The following is a 22,398-nucleotide window of genomic DNA, read 5'->3' as shown; positions in this document are numbered from 1 at the left end:
AAATAATCTGTGACACCATATATTCCTGTCTGCTCGTTTTAAAACTGTCAGCGTTCGACGTTTTGAGTGACTGCATGTCAGAGAGGGCATGCAAATCCACTGATTGTAATACGTGCGTGTTTCCATGCTCCACCCCCCCTCCTCCTCTGTAAATGTGTGCAAGTGTGTCCTCATTTAAGGTTGCATTCATTCAGGGGAGGGGTCTCGGGAATAAAAGAGCGTGTATTTGCATACGCTGCATGCTGTCTGCAGGAGAGGGAGCAGTCAAAAAAAGATGTCAGAGGTGGACAAAGAGAACGAGGACAAATCCTTCATTGTGGGCTCGGTGTGAGAAAGGGCTCGTCTGAATTGGGGAGTGGGTGAAAATTGACAGAGAAAGAGTTCGGCCTGGTTCCCCGTGGGGATAAAAGCCTTAAGATCCCTCCATGCATACAGCCTGAAAATGGGAGAGAAGAACAACATGCAGAGCGCAGGGGCCTATTTTTAAAACATTTTTTTTTTTTACCAGGCATGAAAAGGAAGTTTGCTTTTTCTGAAATGCCGCATTTGATTTTCGTACAAAACTTTAAAATCATGCACAACAACAAATTCAGTATTGTCCAAACAAAGATCGTAGGTCTGCAGAGTCATTATTGCTTTTTTATATACTTGGGCTTAAATTCATAACCTCCATAGACTCACTTTTATATGACCGTACTTTATGTGTGGGGGGTTTGTTTACTCTTTTTATGTCGTTTCACCCTGTGGCCCTTTGTTTTGTTTATCTATTTTATTGCAAAGGTTTTATTAAATGCTTTGCTCTTTGCAAGCTTTCAAAAAAAATTCTTTACATTAAAGCTTTTAATTATTATTATGAAAGTTTAATGTGTGCTTACTTTTATGCTATATCCATTATTAAAGAGAGGAAAAAAGAAATATAGTGGAAAACTCTTCACAATCTTCTGCTAAAAAATGTGAGATATCTTTTCTCTCCATGCAGAGGAGTTTATGGAGTTTGATTGTCATGCTAATGATTTCCTCTGTCGTTTTTTTCCCTTCAGGATTGGACAAGACCTGCAAAGCCCTTCTGCACTCTGTAGGAACCGTGGATCAAACTCAACGACACGTCGACGTCGGAGACGAGAACATAATGATTGTCAGTCATGGAAACACTGCTGAAGGACTGTAAAAAAGATTCTGTTGGCGTTAAATGTATAACACGAGATATGCCTGTGATCCATGAAGATGCTGTACTAAAGAGGCGATTAGACAAATCTCTTGTTTACAAATGATAAAATAAAGAAGCCTTGAATGCGCCTTCTAACTCAATACACGATGTGCATTTTCATAGCAAATAAATGTTTTAATTAATTCAGTTATTAATTAATTTCTTCTCCTATGTCTGGTAATTAATAGGATATAAATATATCACCGGTAAAGTGTGTTAATTTAAGGTTTACTGCTGTTAATGACACTGAAATATGTTGAAATAAAGATAATTAAAATATCCCTGTGTTAAAGTTCTGTTTTATTGATCAAACCACGTGGATTTTCATGTGGAATATTTTGTCTTTTATCTCGAAAGATTAAAAATAAATCTAAAATGTAAAGTGTGTTCAAGGGTGAAGCCTGCAGAAGATTTTCTCTTTTCTCTCTCTCTTTAAGATTCACATGGTAATGTGTGTGTGTGTGTGTGTGTGTGTGTGTGTGAGGATCGTGTGTGACAGTGTGTTTGAGTGACCCCGCATTAAGTTTTAATTAGGAGGAGCAGACAGAGGGGGACGTGTGTTGAATCAGTGGGAGAGAAAAAGTTCATCAGCCACAAAACTCTGCGGACAAAAATGACCCTGCCCCGCTATTAAAATATATAATGAGCTTTTTTTTTTGTTCATTCCCCTCATATTTTATTTATCAGGGAAATGTAAACGAATCTCTCCCTCTCTTTCTCTCTTTCTCTTTTATAAAAAAAACATTTTGCAATTTTTTTTCGCTGCACTTTGAGGAAAATTAAATGCAGATATATTTTTAAAAAAAGATAATATGGATAAAAAGATGCGCAGGCTTCACGTGTTGTTGACTTTAAATCCTAATGTAGGCCTATCACTGACCCATCAGGGCCCAGTTTGGACGATTAATCAGGTTTTGGGGAGGATTACAGGCTGTCCCGGTGTCAGTCGGACCTCAATCAGTGTCCGACTGATCTGTGTCCGGAGTCAAACAACAGATGGACACGCGCAGGGTCAACGGGGGATTATTATTTCCGTCTGTGAAAACAAGAGAAACCCTTAAAAGTGTCCATTAGTCACATCTGAGGGCAGAATTTAGTCGTTTCCTCTCTCTCTGACAGCGAAAAATGTTTTTACAGGCGGCGCGTTTACGCAGAAAAATGTGACACGTGAACGCACCTTTTTTTTTTTTTCAGTTTTAATGTTAAATTTTTAATTTAGACTGTTATATTTTAACGAATTCATATGTTTTTATTTATAAAACAACGAAACACTAATATGATGCAGGTCAAGCATTTAACAGGCTAATTAAAACTTTGAGTATAAACTACATTATGCAAACATTTAGGGTATTTTATTTTGAAATAAATGCTGAAACGTTTTCTTAAAATTTACAGCAACCTGTTTTTTTTTTTTTGTTTGTTTTTTTTTGCATTTGAAATTAATAAAGTTTTGCATTGTCCTCATGAGAAACTTTATTGAGATCAGGTCAAGGAAAAGTGTCACAGCAGCAGAAATTCAAGAGCAGTTGCATGACAATAAGTAAAAAACTGGAACGTTATACACATTATAAGCGTCTGCTGTTTACTAAAGGGAGCATCTAGAAAATAAAAATAAAAGTTTGCTACTGAATACAACATATACCAAACATACATTACAATAAAGAGACAAAAATAGCAAGAAATAAAGTGAGAAGGAAACTGCACAAAAAAAGGAAAAGAAATCAAATAAGTCACTAAAGTGTGAATGGTGCATAAAACAATATTTTTCTCATCTCTTTAAATCTAAAATCACACTCATGCAGCGGTGGAGATCACAGTCATGGAGGCCCCCGTGCAGGAGTCAGCATGTTTTCAATCCATCCAAACTCTACAGCGGCTGATTTCGGTGATTAGTTCCCCTCTCTGGATGAATGGAAACCAATTAGTGAAATCAGCCTCTGTAGAGTCTTGGCTGGAACGAAAGCCCCAAATGTTCAAAATGATTTTGTAAAAAAAAAAAAAACTGTTACACTGGCTTGATTCTCATCATTAAAACCGAAAAAAATATTCTGTTGACTTTACATCAGACATTCTGCAAATGTGTGTTTTTTCGGTCTCTTTCTGCAGGAACGATCATGACGGCTTCAGCATCCTGAGGTAATTGCTGCTTGAATCGGCTACTCAGGTTAAATATTGCTTTTTGATGAGTGTCTTATGAGGCGGGGGCAGCTGGTTAGGGACCTGTTGGTGAAGTCCCTACAGGTCAGGAGGGGTCAGGGGGTCACGATGTGGACAGTCCCACGGAGGACAATAAACAGGCAGGAGGAGATGCTGAGGTCAGGAGCCGGCTGAGCCACAGCCAAAGGTCAAGGGCCGCTAATTAAGTGGCTATTTCCTGCTATTCCCCAGTGACCAGTGGACTCAGAGTGAGACAGGAAGATGCATGAAGAAGTCTATTCACAGGAGGGTTAATAAAACTAGTTACTACACAAAATTAGTGACTGGAACAACAGATTGTTTAAACAGCACGTTCACCTCACTGGAGGAAATAAAGATCCACCTTCAAAAAAAACGGTTTCACACTGACTTAAAGAGGACAGTTTCTCACATCTAGAAAGAATAATGCCATGTTTCTTTTCTTGTAATATTGCTGAACATTTTCTTTTACATTAATTAGACTTTGAAACATCATTTCAATTATCAAATGCAATCTCCACTTCAGAAGCGACAAGAAAAGAGAGACACAGAAGGCAGGACCTCGGAGCTCAAGTCGAGGAATCCAAACATTTTGGAGGGAAAGTCTGCAGAAAGCTGTTTATGCCTTCGCAGCCTCTGAATGAGCCGATGTGTACATGATCCTTTAGCATAAGAATGGAGATGGGGCCTGTGAACTATTCTGACACTGACCTTCCTCCCAGGATGTGAATAGTATCACTCGAGGGCTGCCCGGCAGCCTTTTCAGCCAGACCTGAGCCTTGCCCTCTCCTAAACTCCTAATCAGGCTGATTTAATGTGTCCTACAAGTCCTTTCCTCACCGCCCACCCCACTACTGTTTCAGAGGAGTCGCTCTGCAGCCATTTACTGGAGGCACACACACTCCACGCAAGCCCTGCCTCTGGGCCCCTGCACTCTGGGACGTTAGGAGAGCTGGTTTGAAACAACAGGGGGCCCGGTCTCCTTCCATAGGGTCTCTTTATTATAAATTAGTTCCTACCCTAAGGGTGAGGGCTGATGCTTAATCCAAACTACAGTGGATTTCTGAAATAGTTCAAGTGTGGAGGATGGAAATATGTAAAACACATCTGATATTTGAGAGGATCCAGTAGGATGGATCATCTGAAGGCGAGTTCAACATCTGTAATTATTCTCAATGAAATATTATTTTGGATCATATACGCAGCTTTGTTGATGGTAGAGTAAGAAGAAACTCCCTGCAGAGAAAGGCGTTCAGTGCTGAAAGGACAGCTCCAAGTAGAACAAGATGAACCACTCACACACCTTTAAACCTCATGTAACAATCACCACAAAAATACAATATCAAAGTGAGATAAGTTCTCACATAAACAAGGGTTAATATTTCCAGAATAATCACGTCAAACTGAATACGTAAACTATATCTGCGTATCTCTGTACCTGATGTGCGTTATTTTTATTTCTGTTTCTGAAGAAGAAGGAAACGTCTCAATCCATTCATCTATTACATCTATCATTTATCTTTTCATTCTTGTAAGTGGTTGTCTGAGTTGACTGCATGTTCATTTGCTCCTTTTTATTTACAACATTACATCAGTGTTTACAGCCAAAGTGCCTCCCTTGATTGGTGCGTAATAGCATCAGTGCAGCGAGCACCGCCTCTTGTTGCAGCTCATTCCGGGGCCTGTAATACAGTTAATGGACAACCGGTGTAATGTAGTGTAGTTCCTCTGAGAGCCAACCTGTACAAGCTCTGTGTACTCTATCAGTCTTCTATTACGGGCCTGCATGGCATCGTGAATGATCGTCCGGTGGGGATTTAATAAGTAAGTGGTAACGTGAATGTAAAAATAAAAGACACGTGGCTCGTTTTCATGCAGTGATAATAATTAATGATGCCACTCCTGTGTGAATAACCACACATTCAAGTGTAAAAAAAATACAGTACAGTATTTTTTGTTAGACAGGCCTGTGTGTGTGTGTGATAAAATATGTCATAACGTGCTTTTATTTTCTTTATAGCTAACTCTATTGAGAAAAAAAGGAGAGATCTTTTCTTATTAAACATATTTTCTGAATTGTTTTTTTGCAAAGCGTTTTTATGAGAATGACATGATAAACAAAGCCCGTCAATTAACTCTGTAACAGGAGAATAAAGAGAAAAGAGTTGTTCACAGGTGATAATTCAGGATTAAGCTTGTATATGTGAGACAGTGTAGGAATATTTATTTTCATTTACCTTGATTTATCCTTTTATGAACTTCACTTTTACTTAACCTCGCGTGCTAATTGCTCTTCCACATTATCTTTTTCACTTTTCACAATGCTAATATGAAGTGTACTCAGGAGGAAAAGACATTTACATTCAAAATGTCATCTAGCAAAGCATCTTTTTAAGAAGCTCTAAAGACAAAGGGTTAAAAAAAGCAGGTGGAATCAGCTGATAATCTGTGTGTTGAGGGTTCGTGGGGCTGCACATGCAAAGAAACTTGCTATCAGAACCACTAAAGGCTTTACATTTTTTTGTTCTGTCTCCAGCAGAAGACTAAACGGACTCCCCTCCTGAGTGTGAGAGCTTTGTGTGTGTCTGATTTTTTTATGTGCTCTCTGACACGAGATAAAAACCCCACTGTCCCGTCCCTTCACTCCTCAGATTATGTTTTACACCCACACCATCAGAAGGAAACATCACATTGAATGTAAAATGTCTGCCAAAGGAAATTAACCGATTCAGAAAATTCACATCTGAGCAGGGAGAAATTGTATTTGTTTTGATAAAGAAAACGGAAATGCGTGTCTGTTTCCAAAAAGAGGAAGGAGGGGATGAGCAGAGTGATGGTGTGTGAGAGGAAAGAGAGATGAGCCCTTCATGGAGACACAGTCAGCTCTGTGCGCATGCTCACACGAGGCTCGGAGAGGCTCATCAGCGCTTCACACTGTGAGGAGGTTGGCATTTTTCAAAAAGCCACGTGAGGATGCAGCCGTTCCCTTCTCCCCACAAATCTGCCGTGACACGCCGGCAGCTTCGGCTGTGATTGGCTGAAGACGCTGTGAATCAGCAGTCAAAGGTGAGAAGTAAAATGTAGCATGGCTGCAGGGAGAAAATGGTACTAAACGAGGGTGAACGCTGATTCTCTTCATGAATAAATTAAAATTACAGATGTGCATTTAAATTTTAACAAAACATGCATTCAGACTACAAATTTCTTCTACTTTAAATCAATATTCCTGCAGGACTAGACAGAAAAAAGGCAACAAATCCGACCGTTTCTTTAATCATCTTCATATCTCGTCACAGTAACTTCTCTCTGAGGTCTTTGGGTCCATCTCTCTGCAGGAATTCAAAGCCACATTCCAACAGGCTGATTCTAGTCTGATTTACCATTCAGCATTCATATGGACACAAGGGACTTGAACCGTGTCTGATGTGTGGCTGCTGTGTTAGCCTTTGACCCCAGACTGTCTGGAGGGCCACGGTGACAGAGAGTCAAGGTCAAGGGGAAGGGGGATGGGAGATGGGGATGGGGGCGTGTGGAGCATCTGACGGGTGTAAGGGCTCCGTGTCTGGGAGTGCAGAACCCAGACAGTCCCAGACGTCTATCTGAGGGGTGACGGTGTCGTGTGTTTAGATCCCCTCGTCCTACCCTGTCTGTTCCCACTCACCTCCATGGCCCTGGTGGGGGAAACAGGGGCCCGCTGATGTCTAGAGTACTGGCGGGGAAATGGTTCCCAGGATGGAGGAAGAGAGGCACCAATTTGAATATCACTAATCCTTCAGATAAACACAAACACAGACGTTAAATTCAACTTTTAATTTACAATCCGCTCCCTCTGTCTCACTTACACAAAGGTTTTTATCTTTATCTCTGACAGTGAAGCTTTTTACTTAAACTAGGTACGACTATAACCACAACTTCGAATTTCTGCATATAACTATTATAAAAAAAATGTCTTACTCGCACATATATAACTACATATACGTATATGTCGCTTTAAAGTATATTTATTGTCAATTCTTATTCTCAGTGTTCATCTATATATTTCCAAAGATGCACCAATACAAGACAATTAGAGGATAAACACAATTTGCATAACCGTATTAAAGGCTCTATAATTGTTTAAATATATGGTTTTAGTTTTTAGTTGTTTTTTTTTGTTTCGATTCAGATTTTAGTTTCTTTCAATTTATCGACAAAATGTATAATTGACTCAATTTTTATCTAGAAAATATTGTAAATTTTTTAAGATTGAAGTCTTCTGATTCTGAATTTAGGACACTGGTTACAAAAAAAAAGTGTCCACGTGTGAACACCCTGCCATATTTTCAGGTATAAAAAATGATCTATGAATTGTTAGCAGTTCCACCAAAGTGTTACCTCCACGCTAAACTCCTCTGGTTTCATTTAAGTGTAAGAACTTAACTGTTCAGAGGCCAAAAGATGTAAAATATTTCATTATTTCACAAAATAGCAGAGATTTCTGAGGCATAAATTACCACTCCTACCACGTTAATCAAGTTTATACCCCTCAGATTTATTGTGTGACTCTTTGGAGGGGCCCAACCACTAACTAAACTACCAGCTGTATATAAAATAGTTATAAAATGCTGCTCATCATTGCTAAAAATGCTTTTGTACTTTTCAGTGATGATCCATATAAAAATGTACGATTACAGTGCTTGGACTTATAATTTGTGTCTGGTGATGTTTTTCCACAAAAAATAAATATATAAATAAATAAAATTACCTGGTTATAATTCTTAAATAATAATAATAATCCTTCTTCCTCATTAAAACAACAGAATATGTAAATCAAAATATTTATCTTTTCCAAAGTGTAACTGCAGGATACATCTACTTCACTGCAGAGCCAAAGTTTTCACATCATGCTGAATACTGAACCACGATGACGGCTTTCCAACTGCGACTGTGACGCGTCTTTACATGTCTTAAAGGGTAAGTTCACCCAAAAATGAAAATCCAGTCATTATCTACTCAGCCTCATGCTGTTATAAAGTCGGGTGATGTTTCGCAGTCCACAAAACATTTCTGGAGCTTCACAGCAGAACAGCATTGCAGCAATTTCCTAAACAACTCAAGAAGATGTTTTAAAACACCTTTTTTAAAGCTGAAATCTTCACTGTCGCTAAGCTGAGAGCAAGATCAAGCTCGACCGTGCGTCGACGGTGTAAATAATGTCTTTTGAAATCAATCTGGGACTTCCGAAGACTTGGACCAAAACCCCATCTTCTTCAGTTGTTTAGGGAGAATGCTGCACATCAGCACAAAACTTCACTAAACTTCCCACCGTGCAATGAGGGTGAGTAGATAATGACTGAATTTTCATTTATGGGTGAATTTTCCTTCAAGAAGGGTTTTGGATGCAGTATCTTTGGCTGCACCGGTGCCTTTACATCAGTTAAACATGAGCACTACTTCCACCACTGCCAGCCAGACTCACAGGCAGTGACACGAACACACTACATTATTACAAGCTGATTGAACTTGAAGCAGCTCCCTCTACAGGTAATAAACGGTGCCACTCTCAAAGTAGCAGAAATGGCCTCACAACCCCCCTCCTGTTCACTCTGCCAACCACCATAACCTGCCATAGACACATACACACACATATCCACACACACACACACACACGGTCACAGATATAAAGCCCCCTCAGACCTCCCGGGTGATCCGCAGTGGAGCGTGTAGCCACCTGTCAATCACCAGATCTCGGCCGCCTTAAGAGAGACATTTCGTCTGGGACAACGGCAGCCCGTCCCTCCCCATACATTCTGCCTCCCCTAGCAACCATCGCCGGATGACTGAGGGGCTTTGTCCCCTCACAACGGGAGTCCACCATTGAACCCACAAGCCCGTAGCAACCAGAATTAGAGGGTGCCAGAAAGGGGTCTTTTCTGTGAAACGGGGGTGAAAGCTCTGTTCTTGTCCCCACGTCTGGGATTCATATCAGGGGCCTGAATGGCGTCCCCTCCTCCTTTTAAATGCTGGTGTAACGGAGCGTATGAAGGGGCTAGCGGTGAGCGGATAGGATCATGGTTAATCTGCTGTTCCTCTCCGCTGTGGTCCGATAGGGACACTTAAGCAGCCTCTGTGGACGGTCAGTGGCGTGGGGAGGCCTGTGGATACCTGGGGCGGGCAGAGCTGGGAGGTTCATCAGCAGGTTGCAAACAGAGGGGGACAAAGTGATGGGCAGAGGTGGAAGAAGTGCTCCCATCATTTACTCAAGTGCATGTACCACTGCACAGTATAAAAATGATCCACCACAAGTGAATGTCCTCCATTTAAAAGCCTTCATATGTGAAAGAACAAGTTTTGTCAGCAAAATGTACTCAAAGGTCCAATTTGATTGTTGAGTCTCGTTCCCAACTGAACCTTTAAACTATCAAAAGTTAAAGCACCAGTTCTGCAGCAATATAGCTTCTTTAACTAAAATGTTATAAAATGTAGTGAGTAAAAGGTACAGTAATTCTCTCTGCTATGTGGTACTAGAAGTAAAAGGTAGCATAAAATGGTAGTGCTCAAGTAAAGTACCACAAATTTGTACTTAAATGCAGTACGTACTTACTTTCTGTGACTTGAGTGGGTCTCAAATCTGAAGAAAAAACTTTTTTTTGCTATACAAATTCACACGCTGAAAAGTAAGTTTAAAAAAAAAAGATAAAAAATGAAATTGCCACCTGAAAATTCTCTCAAAGTTTACCTTTCCCTAATCTTTTGCCTATTTAAGGGAAACAATCCGAGCTGGAATCACTCTGGTGCTGTGTTAGTTAAGGACGACCACAAAAAATAGTCATCAAGGTGCTGACTGGTGTGACGTGCGCAGTTTCCCACAATCACAGGTGATGCTTCCAAACCTACAGTCAGTTAATCACAACAACACGATGAGACGGAGAGATGCCGTGTGGCTAAAAATTAAGCGGGACGAATAAAACCAAACTCAAGAGACGCTCGAAGGCGGACCACCCTGCTATTATCGCCACGGTGAGTTAGCAAAGTCTAAATCCTAATGCTAACTCAGCATGTAAACTTTTCTAACGTTAAGTCAATGTTTCTGGGCAGTCGGCTGTGTCAATTTGTGGCAAATTTTCTAGCAAGTCACACTGGCTTAGCTGGTTGGAAGCTAGTTTTTCTTTTCAGGTTGCAGGAGCAAAATAATGAACGAATGAGCCAAGCTTCCAGGCTAACGTTGGCTGCGTTAATATGTTTGCTTACGTCAGTTCGCTAGCTTCAGAGCTTGTGAATGAAACATGCAGGGCTCGACAGTTAATGTTATAACTCGTCCAGGAAAAGTAAATCTTCTGGTTACAATAAATGCTTTATCACTAAAATGCAATGAGATTTCGTCGACTAAATCTTGACTAAAATGCTTGAGCTGTTGTGACTAAAACCATGAGAGATAAAAATTAGACTAAAGACTAAAATGTGACTAAAGCTTACGAGGAATTTGTCTATTCACTAAGACCAAAATGAACACTGCCCTGCTGGAACTGCAAACATCTCTGACACGTGATGCGGGGCCCCAATTGGATTGCGAGCGAACACATTGCATTTTAATAGCGTATGTTTTTCAACGTAAAATCTTCACAGTAGTCACTTTCCAGCACTGGCGACGAGGACAAGACTGATAGCTGGATATTACTAGATTGGGCATCCAAAAGACAGTCCAGATCTAAATGGTCAGCAAGGTTTTGGAAAGTCAGATGCACCTGCTGAGACGTAACCTTTAGGGGACTCTGAAGCTGTACAGAGAGAAGAGAGTAACAGCCTGAATAGTTTATGAACAAGTTCTATGGACTTGTGGTTGCTTTCAAAAGAGGATTTTACTGCTCTCTTTATAAGGGAGTGAACACGGATCCCTGAATACCTCTAACTGCTGTAAATCCTCGTAACTGTAAAATGAATTCAGCGGGGTTTTTACTGCAGTGACTGACACGTATCTGTAAGCTACTGCAGGATTTTAAACAAACACATGAATACGCTGTAAGGCAACGTAATCACCACTATACGTATCATGTTGTTTTCTGAGAAAAACAGAACAACAAAAACGCGACCTCCCACGTTGTACTTTGTGTTCTTCACATTTTACATCGGCCATGTATAGAAGATTACAAACTAATCTCAACCTACAAACAACATTGCTGGCATGCAGAGAAAACATGCTTCTCCTGGTATGTTCTTTATCATTAATGAGCGTCTCCGCAGCCCCCCGTATGGGAGTATGTTTTGTGCAGCTCCCATTCTAAGCCTTCGTCCCGTACCCTGTTTCCCACCCTCTCCCTCCCCTTCGACCTGTCAATCAAAGATCATGATTGAGCCCGGATGGCAGGCAGTCAGTCATCAGCATGGAAAGTGAGGCCTCGTTCACTGCCTGTCCCTCCCTCCCTTTTCATGCCCCCTTGCCTCCTGAAGTTTTTCCACCTCACCTTCTCAGTGGCCCCTCGGTCCCCGCCTCCCTCTCCTGCTCCCCTGCTGTCCCTGTTCAGTTATCCCCCTTTGGAAGTCACGTCCACGGGCAGTACCTGTCCAAACTTCTTCAAAATGGCTGCCACGATGCCTCGGCCCGCTCGACCTCAGAGAGGAAGGCCTGGTATCATTAATAAATAAGTCTGATTTAGTTTTAACAGGCCTCTGCATTTGCCCTTTAAGTGGCTGATGAATAAACATGAGTAGAGTTGGGGCGGGAACTGCATGGGGGTAGGATGAGAAGAGGCCCGGTTTGTATGTGTGTATATGTGTGTGTATGTATTGGGAGGGGGTATCGAGGGCAATGGGGGAGCCTTTCTTCCCAGCAGGGCTGCATCTCGTTTAATTGGAGCACTTGTGGCACCATTACCTCCTTTACTCAAACACGTTACTGATGACAAAAGAAAACAGCACTAAGCCTGCCTTTGTTAGCGAGGAGACTGGACGAGGAGATGGATTCCTCGCTGCTACTCATGTGTGGGAATCATTCGCACTCCCACCACGAGCTGCCGAGCTGCTGCTGCTGCTGCTGCTGCTGCTGCTGCCTTCGACCAATCAAACACTGCAGCCAGGTGGACAGAAGACGGCGCACATGGAGATTACATCAGAAAATGATGGACAGAAGGATTACAGAAATAAACTATGGAGTTAGTATTAATAGACATTATGTTTCATTTATTGAAAGATTTATTTTTGAAATCAATCCACTCCTTCACATTTCTACCCAACCGATAGCACCAGTAATCAGAGTATAAAGAATCCTGTGTATCAGTGTCATATGATTGACTCCAGCATATGTCTTCAGCCCTGTCAGTGACCTTGCCCTTTGCCACCCTTTGACCCGAGGACACGATGATGAGGCTCGTCTCTAGTTTGTTTTTGGTCACCACAGTGTCCCGAGAGAGCAATAAGGGTGTGACCTTTCCCGTCAGTCTGACCCCACGAGAGAGGAAACAAAATGAGGAAAACACGTCACTGCTAACGCTCTTTACTGGTAAATCTTGATGCTTTAATCCATTATTTTCTTTAAGTGGTTGCTCAGTTATTAAAATACTTAGTTTGATGAATTCAAATGAAGTGGGTGCAACATATATCATGGTATTAAAATGCTTTATTTATAATTCTTTATTCATTTTAGAAATTACATTCCCATGAGAAAACTTTTCACTTTTCAAAAACAGCACGACAACACAAATTTTTTCAAAAATCTGCAAACGATTTACTTTGACCCATTTATTTAGCATTTATAATCAGTATCTAAATATTGAAGTAATGGTTTATAATACACTTTAATGTATTTTGTAGTGGCAATTGTTGACAAATGCTGTAAAAATAGCATTTTTGTGCTTATTAACACATTATAGTATCTTACAAACCATTTATTAAGTTTTTATGAATTCCTAGAGAGCAGGGTTAAAGTAAAGTGATGGTAAATATGCTGTTTAATAACTTTGTTCAAATATCACAGCTCTTATTGTTAAAACTCCATATTCATAACTCTCAATATAAAAGTTCTCCATGAAGACACACTAAATAATTGAAGTTCTGGTGTTAATGCATCTAATGGCAACATGACACACAGAGTGAAAACATGAGATCAAGAAAAAAATAGGATGTAAAAAAGCTCCAGAGGAAAATCTTCACAGTGCAACTCAACCGGCTCTGAAGCAAATGTAATTTTAAATATTTTGCCCTCAACCACCTAAAGGAACCGTGGTTATGTTCCCACAGTCATGTTTAAATCCATTATATCTTGTTTTATGTGAAACAAGAGAAAGATTCTCAAATGCTGAAATAAAGGAAAACACCTATAAACGATGATAATGTCAAATAATTTACATGTTAGTATTTACATAAATATTTGATTGAATATTAACTGATTTAAACTGAATATAAATAGCTTATCTTATTCTTTTTTTCAATTCAGACAAACAAACCAAGATATTAAGATTAAATTCAAGGCTAAACAACCCTGTTAACAGGAATTAATTTACTGTATGAAAAATAACTCCCAGTTTTGATTGGTGGGGAATTAATTGTATGAAATGAATATTTTTGTCCAGTAGGAGAATTAAAGGAACAAACGGACCATGTGTGTGTAGAAAACAGGGAGCCACCAGCATCAAGTCCTCACGGCCTCCATGTTGAAATTTGAGTCCTCTCTGGAAAAAAAAGCATTACATAATATGTGAAAAACAATCGCTCTTCCTCGGACAAGCTCACAGTTATCATGTAAATATTATCAAATCAAATATTTTCATTTACAAGTGTTGATGAATGTATTTTATGTTTTGACCTGTATTAAAATAATTTTATTTATCGAGATTTGGCCTGTAGATGTTTCATGTTTGTTTGTTTGTTTTACCTGACAGATGTACATTTTTAAAAAGAAATATTTATATGTGTGTAATTATACATATGCAGTTTATGCAATGTATGTATGTATTTATATATTACATTTATAAAACAGCATACAAAACCCCCTAAATCCCTGACACACCAACATATACACACCCTGCCTGCAGGTCTGTAAAGTATGATGAAAAAAAAAAAATGTTGCCAATTAAAAAATAAAAAAGGTCACTATCAGTATATCCTCTCTTTGTATATTTATTTTTCTCAAGAAGAGAAAACACAGTATGTCTGAGCAACTGAAGGATGGAAGGTTAGGAGATTTTACATTGAAGGAGACGTGAAATCAATCATTTCTTTAAGAACAGAATTAATCAACCTGATTCATCTGAGCTCCTGAACATAGCAACTACTGGACAGGGCTGTAGGTGTTTCCCCTCAATGGCAGATATATTAAAAGTCGGGGCCAAAAGCAGAAAAGCATATGGTTGAAATGACAAAGTGGGTTTAAACATCAGTTATCCTCCAACTCTGGGTACATTCTGACAGTCTCAAGAAATGGACCCTGTGACAACTACAACACATGACAGTACGTATCCCACGCAAAGCGTTCTCCTATCACTCCTTACTCCTAAGTCCAGCTCCCAGCTCTACTCCCAAGCCGGCCCTTGTTTTGGATTTGGACTAATCTCAAAGATGCAGAAAAATAGTATCAATTTCATTTCCACAATAAACATGACTTCTGTTGCACACCTTCAAGGTCACTTTGAAAAGCTGCATGTGTGGAGCTCTGCTTTCAATGTCCCCTATCAACAAACAGCACAGGTGAGCTTCACCTGGAAGCACAGAGCACGTGCAGGGTCTGCATCAGCATTTCATAATCTCTCCCACACTGAGTGACGGGGACCAGCAGCGGCGCCATGCTGTGTTCAGCCGCATCCTGATTCCCACTGTATTCAACACTGTGAGTAGATATCCCCCAACACATGTAGTCTCTGCAAGTTTGGATCTGCTGCCACCAAGAGGACATTGAATGCAGCACATTTCCCAGCAACAAAGCCAGTATACCTGCATCGCTTGTTTGGTGTGAGAGAAGCACATCTCCATGACCAGAACACTGTTGTCAGATACACTTAAAGGACAACTTACACATCTTTGTTCCGCATGTGGTTGTTGTACTGAAGGATTGGTGGGACGCTCTCTTCATCATCAGGTAGCTGTGAACAATAAGAGTTTTAACAAAATGAGTCAGAAGATGTGTAATAAACACATCATCAACAAGAAGTATGAAGCTGTGAGAACTTAATAGTGTCACAAGGTGGAAAATTATTAGGTGTTTCTTTGTGTAAATAGAGGCGGCAGAATGACGGTAGATCATTCACTGAGTGTAAACACAACCACGGGATAAGCAACACAAGGAAGTAAAATGTTACTGAGAAAGACTAGCATAACAAACTAATCTTTCCTGTAAATCAAAGTCAGTCATCATATGTCCATACAGTACGAACACAGTATCTCTCATAATGCATCACAGCCTGACTGACCTGAATCTTCTGGTCAGATCAAATTGTACAAGACAAATCTGAAAAGCCTCCAATCAGCAGGTTTGACCAGAGCAGCTGATTGGTGCTGTTGATTAATCAAGGTCCAGCAGAAAGAATATGTTTCCAAACTCAGCTCAGCAAATGACATTGTAACAGGGCTGCATTTGTCCAACATTAGAAATGAAAACACTCAAACCAAACCAACAAAACACATGTGATTTTTAAAATATTAGATATTGTGTTTTAATATCAGCAAAAACCTCTTCAGAGCAGTAAAGACTCGTCTCTCACCTCCCAGTAAGGCTCGTCATCAAAACAGTTGTCATCTGCAGGATCTCCCCAGATGGGTAATCTCAAGATACAACCTGAGGGGAATACAAATAAAGTCTTTATCCCAACACACAGTCTTTAGTCCACAGTGTCTGAATACACCCATCTTGTTCAAACACAGTATTTGCATACGTACTGTTTAATTTAAGTTACATGGTCAAACTGAAAGGCGGTTGCAGCAGTTATTCCTTACCAACAATGATGCCTCCGCCTACACCGAAGCAGATTGCCACACAGAGGCCCGCAGCCTGGAGCCCACCCTGCCGTGTGGGAGTCGTGTCTTTGAAAGCACCCTCGAAGTCAAAGGTGTTAATCAGCCTTTAAAATAAAAACATTTAATCAAAAAAAAGTTAAAGCTGCTCTGACTTCTGGCTGCAGGTTTACTATTTTGCACGCAAAGACCACTCACCCTTCCCTGCCGTAAACTGGCTCTGTTGCAGCTGCGGCAGTAATGGCCCCCACGATTCCACCTATGACTCCCGGCATGGCATGCAGGTTATGGACTCCACATGTGTCCTGGATCTTCAGGTACTTCTCCATGAATGGCTGAGAGAGACGCAACAGTTAAAAAGATCTTAACAGCTTAGATTGACTTGATTTTAGGGTACATGACAGTTGTAAAAGCAGTGACAAGTGGCATAATGAGGAAAGCCTGGAAACTCTGACAGTTGCTTGTCTCATTATAGCTAGAACACAATAAACCAACCAATACCATACCGTGAGGTAAATATATCCCAGTGTGGAGATGATACCACAGCAGAAGCCTACAATCAGGGACCCATAGGGCATCAGCATGAACTCTGCTGCAGTTCCCACTGCGACGCCTCCGGCAAGAGTGGAGTTCTGGATGTGAACCTGAGAATCAAACGCATTGGTCACGGAAAATAACTGAGTTTGAATAATCTTAGTGAATGATGTGTTCATGGTATCAGGTAAAACAACGTATACACTCCATCTCTTTAAGGCAAAATGAAGGTTGAGGGTGTTCAGGTGGGCCAACAAGGAGATCTGTGTCAGAGTACTTTCAACTTGACAAATACACCTCCCATTATCATAATCATGTCCATCATACACATTATCTGAAATTCATGATGCAAGTGTTTGTGACTGATTTGAAGCATGTCGTTACCATGTCTAGTTTCCCATGCTTCTGGAAGAGGCTCGAGATGGCCACAGTGGTGAGCACAGTTGAGGCCAAAGCCAGGTAGGTGTTGATGGCTGCTCTGTGCTGCCCGTCCCCGTGGTCTGTGATGGCTGAGTTGAAGCTGGGCCAGAACATCCACAGGAAGAGGGTGCCTGATCAGAAAGTGGTGGGGAGATCATCAGGTAAGGACCTTAAAAACCCTGCTGTTAAAGTTGGAAAAAATAATTACCCACCAATCATTGCAAAGACATCCGAGTGGTAGCAGGAGCCCTGCAGACGACTGCTCTGGTCCAGGTTTGGCCGATAGAGCATCCACGAGATGGAAAGGCCATAATAAGCTCCAAATGTGTGGATCACCATGGAGCCTCCAGCATCTCTGGCCTTCAGGTAGGAACATATTAACATTAGTAGTAGAAGTAGCAATAGATACATTAACTACAGATATAAGGATGTTTTCAGGTGTTTGCCAGGATGTTACTGGTACTTTATGTGCTGTTTGTCAAACCATAAGCAAACAAAACAACTTCCCCATCTATGTCACACAATTTTATTACATCACCAGCTACATTTGATGCATAAATATATAAATTATATTTAAAAAAGATGAAATTGTCTCAACTTACATGTATGAGATTCAGGATAATGTATTCCTCTACAGCAAACAATGTGACCCCAAACAGAGTCATAACCAGCAGCTGGACCGGACTGACTTTACCCAGCACCGCCCCGTAGGCTATTAAGCATCCGGCTACACAGAAGTCAGCATTGATCAGGCTGAGGAAGGGGAAAAAAAGTCAGATGTCAAGTATTCATACTGGCTAAAGATGTACATATTCAAGAACAGAGAATCAATAAGAGTACAACTACATTCAAGAACGTTTGTCTTACTGTTCAAAAAGCATGACTTTCATTTGTAGTAGCTCCAAACTTACAATATATGTCAGTTATGAACAGATTAAGGATTTCTTGTACACACCCACTATTTGAATAAACATCTATGGAAACAAATCCATTATCAAACATGAAATAAAAAGAGTTCAGGCATTCGAGTCGTCACGTCTAAAGTCAAGTCACAAGTTGTTAAGTCCAAGTCGAGTCTCACTCAATCTTTTTTTTTTCTGTCAAGTTGCAAGTCATTAAAACAGTGATTTGGGTCCAAGTCACAATGACTCAGGTCCATATCTCTGACAGTCACACACAGGTATCATAACATACACACCTTTCATATCTGTTGACACACACACAGTGACTTGGCTGCACTTCAGCAGTATCATCACTTCTCCTCAAAGTTTCTGTTTACCTTCTAACCACGAGTCCACAAACACTACATCTGAATTATCTTTATGGGATTGTGTCAGTCAGACAGGTTTATCTGCCTCACTGTGTATCCGTGTGTGAAACCATGCAGGTACAGAAACATATTCCTGTCAGTCATATTTCACAGGAATTTCCCTAAACTCAGATGCCCACAGTTATCATTGAGCCGTGACTTTCTATTGTTAGTTACTTCCATTAAAATTAAATAGAATAAGAAGAGGGGATTTTGTTCAGTTAATTTACTTTTCAACTCCTATTTTGATCTTTCCATCACTGTAGTCCAGGGAGTGGAACCAGCCTTGCATCAGCAGCGCCCATTGGATGCCGAAGGCTGCGATGAGGAAGTTGAAACCCACTGCACCGAAGCTGTACCGCTTAAGAAACGTCATCAGGAAGCCAAATCCAACGAAGATCATCACATGGACATCCTGAAAACCTATAGGGCGAGAAGAAGACAGAAGAAAGGAGGGATATGGATGACCATTTATATTGGCACATTTTGCAATGACAGCTTAAACCTGCTTAACCCTCCCATAAAGGCACCATACAGTGCATTGCTGGCACCTCAATTTCGTATATTTTTTGTTGGTGTAAAGTTATTTATAACATTAGGCTGATGACAGCTGGTTGGAGGGGCCCCTTGGATTTTTTTAGCCTCGGGCCTCAGCAGACTCTGCCACTGCTCTTGTTGAGATGTTTCCTCTGTTAGACGATCAATACACATACTTGGCTTCTGACAGCTACATCCCTCTGCTTTCTGGAATAAGTTTTCCAATTTGAAAGATAAAAAACACGTTATATGCAAAACAAATTACAAATGACATAACTTTTTAAATCATATTTCTATCCCATTGGGTCAGCAATATCGGTTATGATTACCTATTATCTGTTACGTAAGCACTATTACGTACAGTACTTGTAAATGAATTGACATGCCAGATATACAGTACATGAGCTTTATGTATGTGTGTATAGACAGTTTGCTTTCACAACACATCACCTGCACAGTCACATGAGGGCATATTAGATAAGGAGGGGAAATCATGTGAAGATGACTCAAGGACATAATGTATTTACTGTTACTCTCTGATTCAGTATGTTATTATAATAGAGCTATTTTAAAGGTCTAATTTGTTTCAGGTCGTCATGCTTTGGATTGGTAGGTCAGGCCAACCACTAACCCAAAGAGTTGATATTTGGCAAGTTGGGAATAAGACTCAACAATCAACTATCTTACAAATATGATCTTTAAGGTTTTTGCTTACAGGAACTAAAAACATCTTTGACACAACATTTTGACATGGAGAGACAAGAGTTTTTAAATAGGTTTTGTTATAGATTGCTTTAAAATTAAATGTGCATATACATTTATTCAACAGAACTACAGGTGTATGTAGCCTCTAACAATAAACAAAATACTACGAGGAAAAATTAAGGATGCCTCAGTGATAACAGACAACAATGAGGAAGTCCTTGAGATGAGGTTGAAAGCTTCAGAAGAAAGACAAACAGTAAGAGAGCTTGTGTTGAGAATTTCTAAATCAAACAGCTGTTTCTAAGGTCAGTGATGAACCCTCAAGCTCCAAAAGTAATAATAACCATAATTAAAACACATACAGTACGTCAAACAAGGGCGTGACAGAGTGCTCGATCTATTGTTGGAAATGAAAGCATTTCTGGAAACAGGTGGCTCTTCTTTGTGAGACAGTAAATATCTTCAATAACCAGCAAACAACAGTATGAGGGTATCAGCATAAACCAGCCAGTATCATTTACAACAGAGCACTGTAACCGCCCGACACACCTCAGGGCACAATAGGTTCCCACTGTATTGAGAAACATTATAGTTTGCATAGAGGAATTTGCCGCAAACAGCCCTTTATCATATCACAGTGTATTTTTTTTACAGTCTGACAAAAAAGAAAGGCTTCAGACATTTCAGGCTGCCAACACTGATGGGGGGGCGTTAGGAAAACAAGGTTTCCGTGACTCTGGTCCCGTGACAAACAGACTGTGTCAGGACATACATTTATCATCTGACATCCAACACGGTATCTGAGACGGCTGCACGATAGCTTGACACCGGCACCGTGGGTTGTTGGGGAAGTGTACAGTTCAAACCACACCCTATACCCAATACCCTAATTAACCCTAACCCCAAGTGGCAGGTAACCACGTTCATATGACCAAAATGTTTTTATCCATATGAAGAGATTAGTGTTGACATGTCAGCTTCAATTAAACTGAAAAGAGAAGCCAGAGAGGAGTCAAACCCCTGGGGAAATGTGAACCTGTGGGTGTCCTTGTCAGCGATGCAGGAATAATCTGAACAACGCAGTCTAAGAACTATCAACATGGTACCTCAAGTAGAAACATATTTTACTACCAGGAAAACAGAAGATGTATAGCCAGAAACAAATTAAACAAATAGAAAAAAAGAAAACTAAATGTGGATGTATAAAGATATTGATGTAAAGTCAAGTAAAGTAAAAAGGCAAGTGTGTAAAGATTAAAGGACTTCTAGTTCAGCAAATTGACAAAATAAAAGCGATAATTGAGATATTAGACATTTGGAAAATAAAATAGAAAATCTAATTGAAATCACTTACTTGGATATCTGAAGTAGAAGTCATTCTCGATGTCACTTGATATATTTTGAGTTCTTCTGTGCTCTATCCAGTGTGTGTCCGATTCTTCATTGTAACGAATAAAAACCCCAAACAAGATGATCATGGCTATTTGCCACACGAAGCAAACTGCTGGAAGACTCAGGCGAACATTAGTATTTTTTTGACCGTCACACAATTCCCTGAAGCTTTGAATGCAGCCCATTGCCTCTGGTTAATCTTTTGTATTTTTTTGCTTTGTTTTTAAAAGAAAGACTTACTTAATGAATTATTCAAGGTAGCTGTGCAAAAGTGACAATTAAAAAGCTCCTGAGCATCTTGAGCACAAGTGAAGATGAGCAGAGGTGGGCGTTTGCTTTAACGTGAGTAATGACCCTCCCACAGTCACTCCCTACACTTAACTAGACCCACCTGTCAGGTGTGGATACATCTTTAGTCAGAGAAAAGCTCCATTATTTGAACCATAATGCTTTTATCATTTCTAATTTAATATTTTTTTCCAAGCACTTTGCATGGGTATAAATCATCATACAATGTAAAAATGGCAACAATGTAGAAATCTACTGTTTCTAATCTACTGGTTTTGTGATAAAGGACGGATGACACATGCTTCAAATCCTGATCAAACAGGAGAAAGATGACATCCTGGAAATACTATACTAGTATACTATACCTGCTGTACTAGTCTGCTTAGGTCTTATAATTAAAACACAAACACTGCATGTCAGAGAAAGATAAACAGAATTTTTGTACATGTGAAGCTTCTCCATGTAGTAAATATCAGCCTGCAGGCAGGCGTGTACTAGTCAGAGGGTGGGGACGTTCTCATCCACTCTGTGCAGGGCTGGTTCTGTGAAGCATTAACTGTAAATAACATGTAACCAAGCTGGGGCCCATTACAAAGATGCACGACAGGTTTGCCTTAGTCAACCATCACAGCTGCAGGGTTCAAGGTTGAGACAAGGATTCAGTTCTTTTTGTTTGCTGTAGGAAAATTGTCTAATAAATACTTGTATAATCATTTTCCTCAGATATATATAAAGTGTTAAAACTGGAACAATTAAACTGGAATAATTAAAATTGTGCTGTTGAGCCAGTTTGTCTCTGGTGAGAATTTACATTGCAGCGGCAAAGTTGGATATGTTGCAACTCATCACATTTAATATGTCAGACAACAGATTTGATTCAGCAGATTGCGATGCTGAACGTGATAAAATCGTG

At 40.2% G+C, this 22,398-nt stretch overlaps 1 protein-coding gene across 3 annotated transcripts; it reads right to left on the bottom strand.

Annotated features, from left to right (window-relative positions):
- Positions 1-9,267: 9,267 nt before the first annotated feature.
- Positions 9,268-21,382, bottom strand: rhcgb (Rh family, C glycoprotein b). Of its 3 annotated transcripts, none has more exons than XM_073471938.1 (11): positions 21,160-21,382; positions 18,794-18,986; positions 17,857-18,007; positions 17,467-17,614; positions 17,219-17,385; positions 16,807-16,944; positions 16,499-16,635; positions 16,283-16,407; positions 16,051-16,124; positions 15,365-15,432; positions 9,268-9,457 (listed from the first exon to the last, which is right to left on the bottom strand). In XM_073471938.1, the coding sequence occupies exons 1-11, from the start codon at positions 21,380-21,382 to the stop codon at positions 9,268-9,270; spliced, it is 1,614 nt and encodes a 537-aa protein (XP_073328039.1). The 3 variants fall into 3 exon arrangements, with proteins under 3 accessions (XP_073328039.1, XP_073328041.1, XP_073328040.1); XM_073471940.1 differs by having other exon boundaries at positions 9,347-9,371; positions 15,380-15,432; XM_073471939.1 differs by lacking the exon at positions 9,268-9,457 and adding an exon at positions 13,986-14,025.
- Between the last annotated feature and the right edge of the window lie 1,016 nt (positions 21,383-22,398).

This window comes from Pagrus major, chromosome 8 (genome assembly GCF_040436345.1).
Source record: "Pagrus major chromosome 8, Pma_NU_1.0".
Taxonomy (NCBI): domain Eukaryota; kingdom Metazoa; phylum Chordata; class Actinopteri; order Spariformes; family Sparidae; genus Pagrus; species Pagrus major.
Note: the sequence above shows the minus strand (reverse complement) of the source record. Positions and strands in the feature narration are given on the sequence as shown.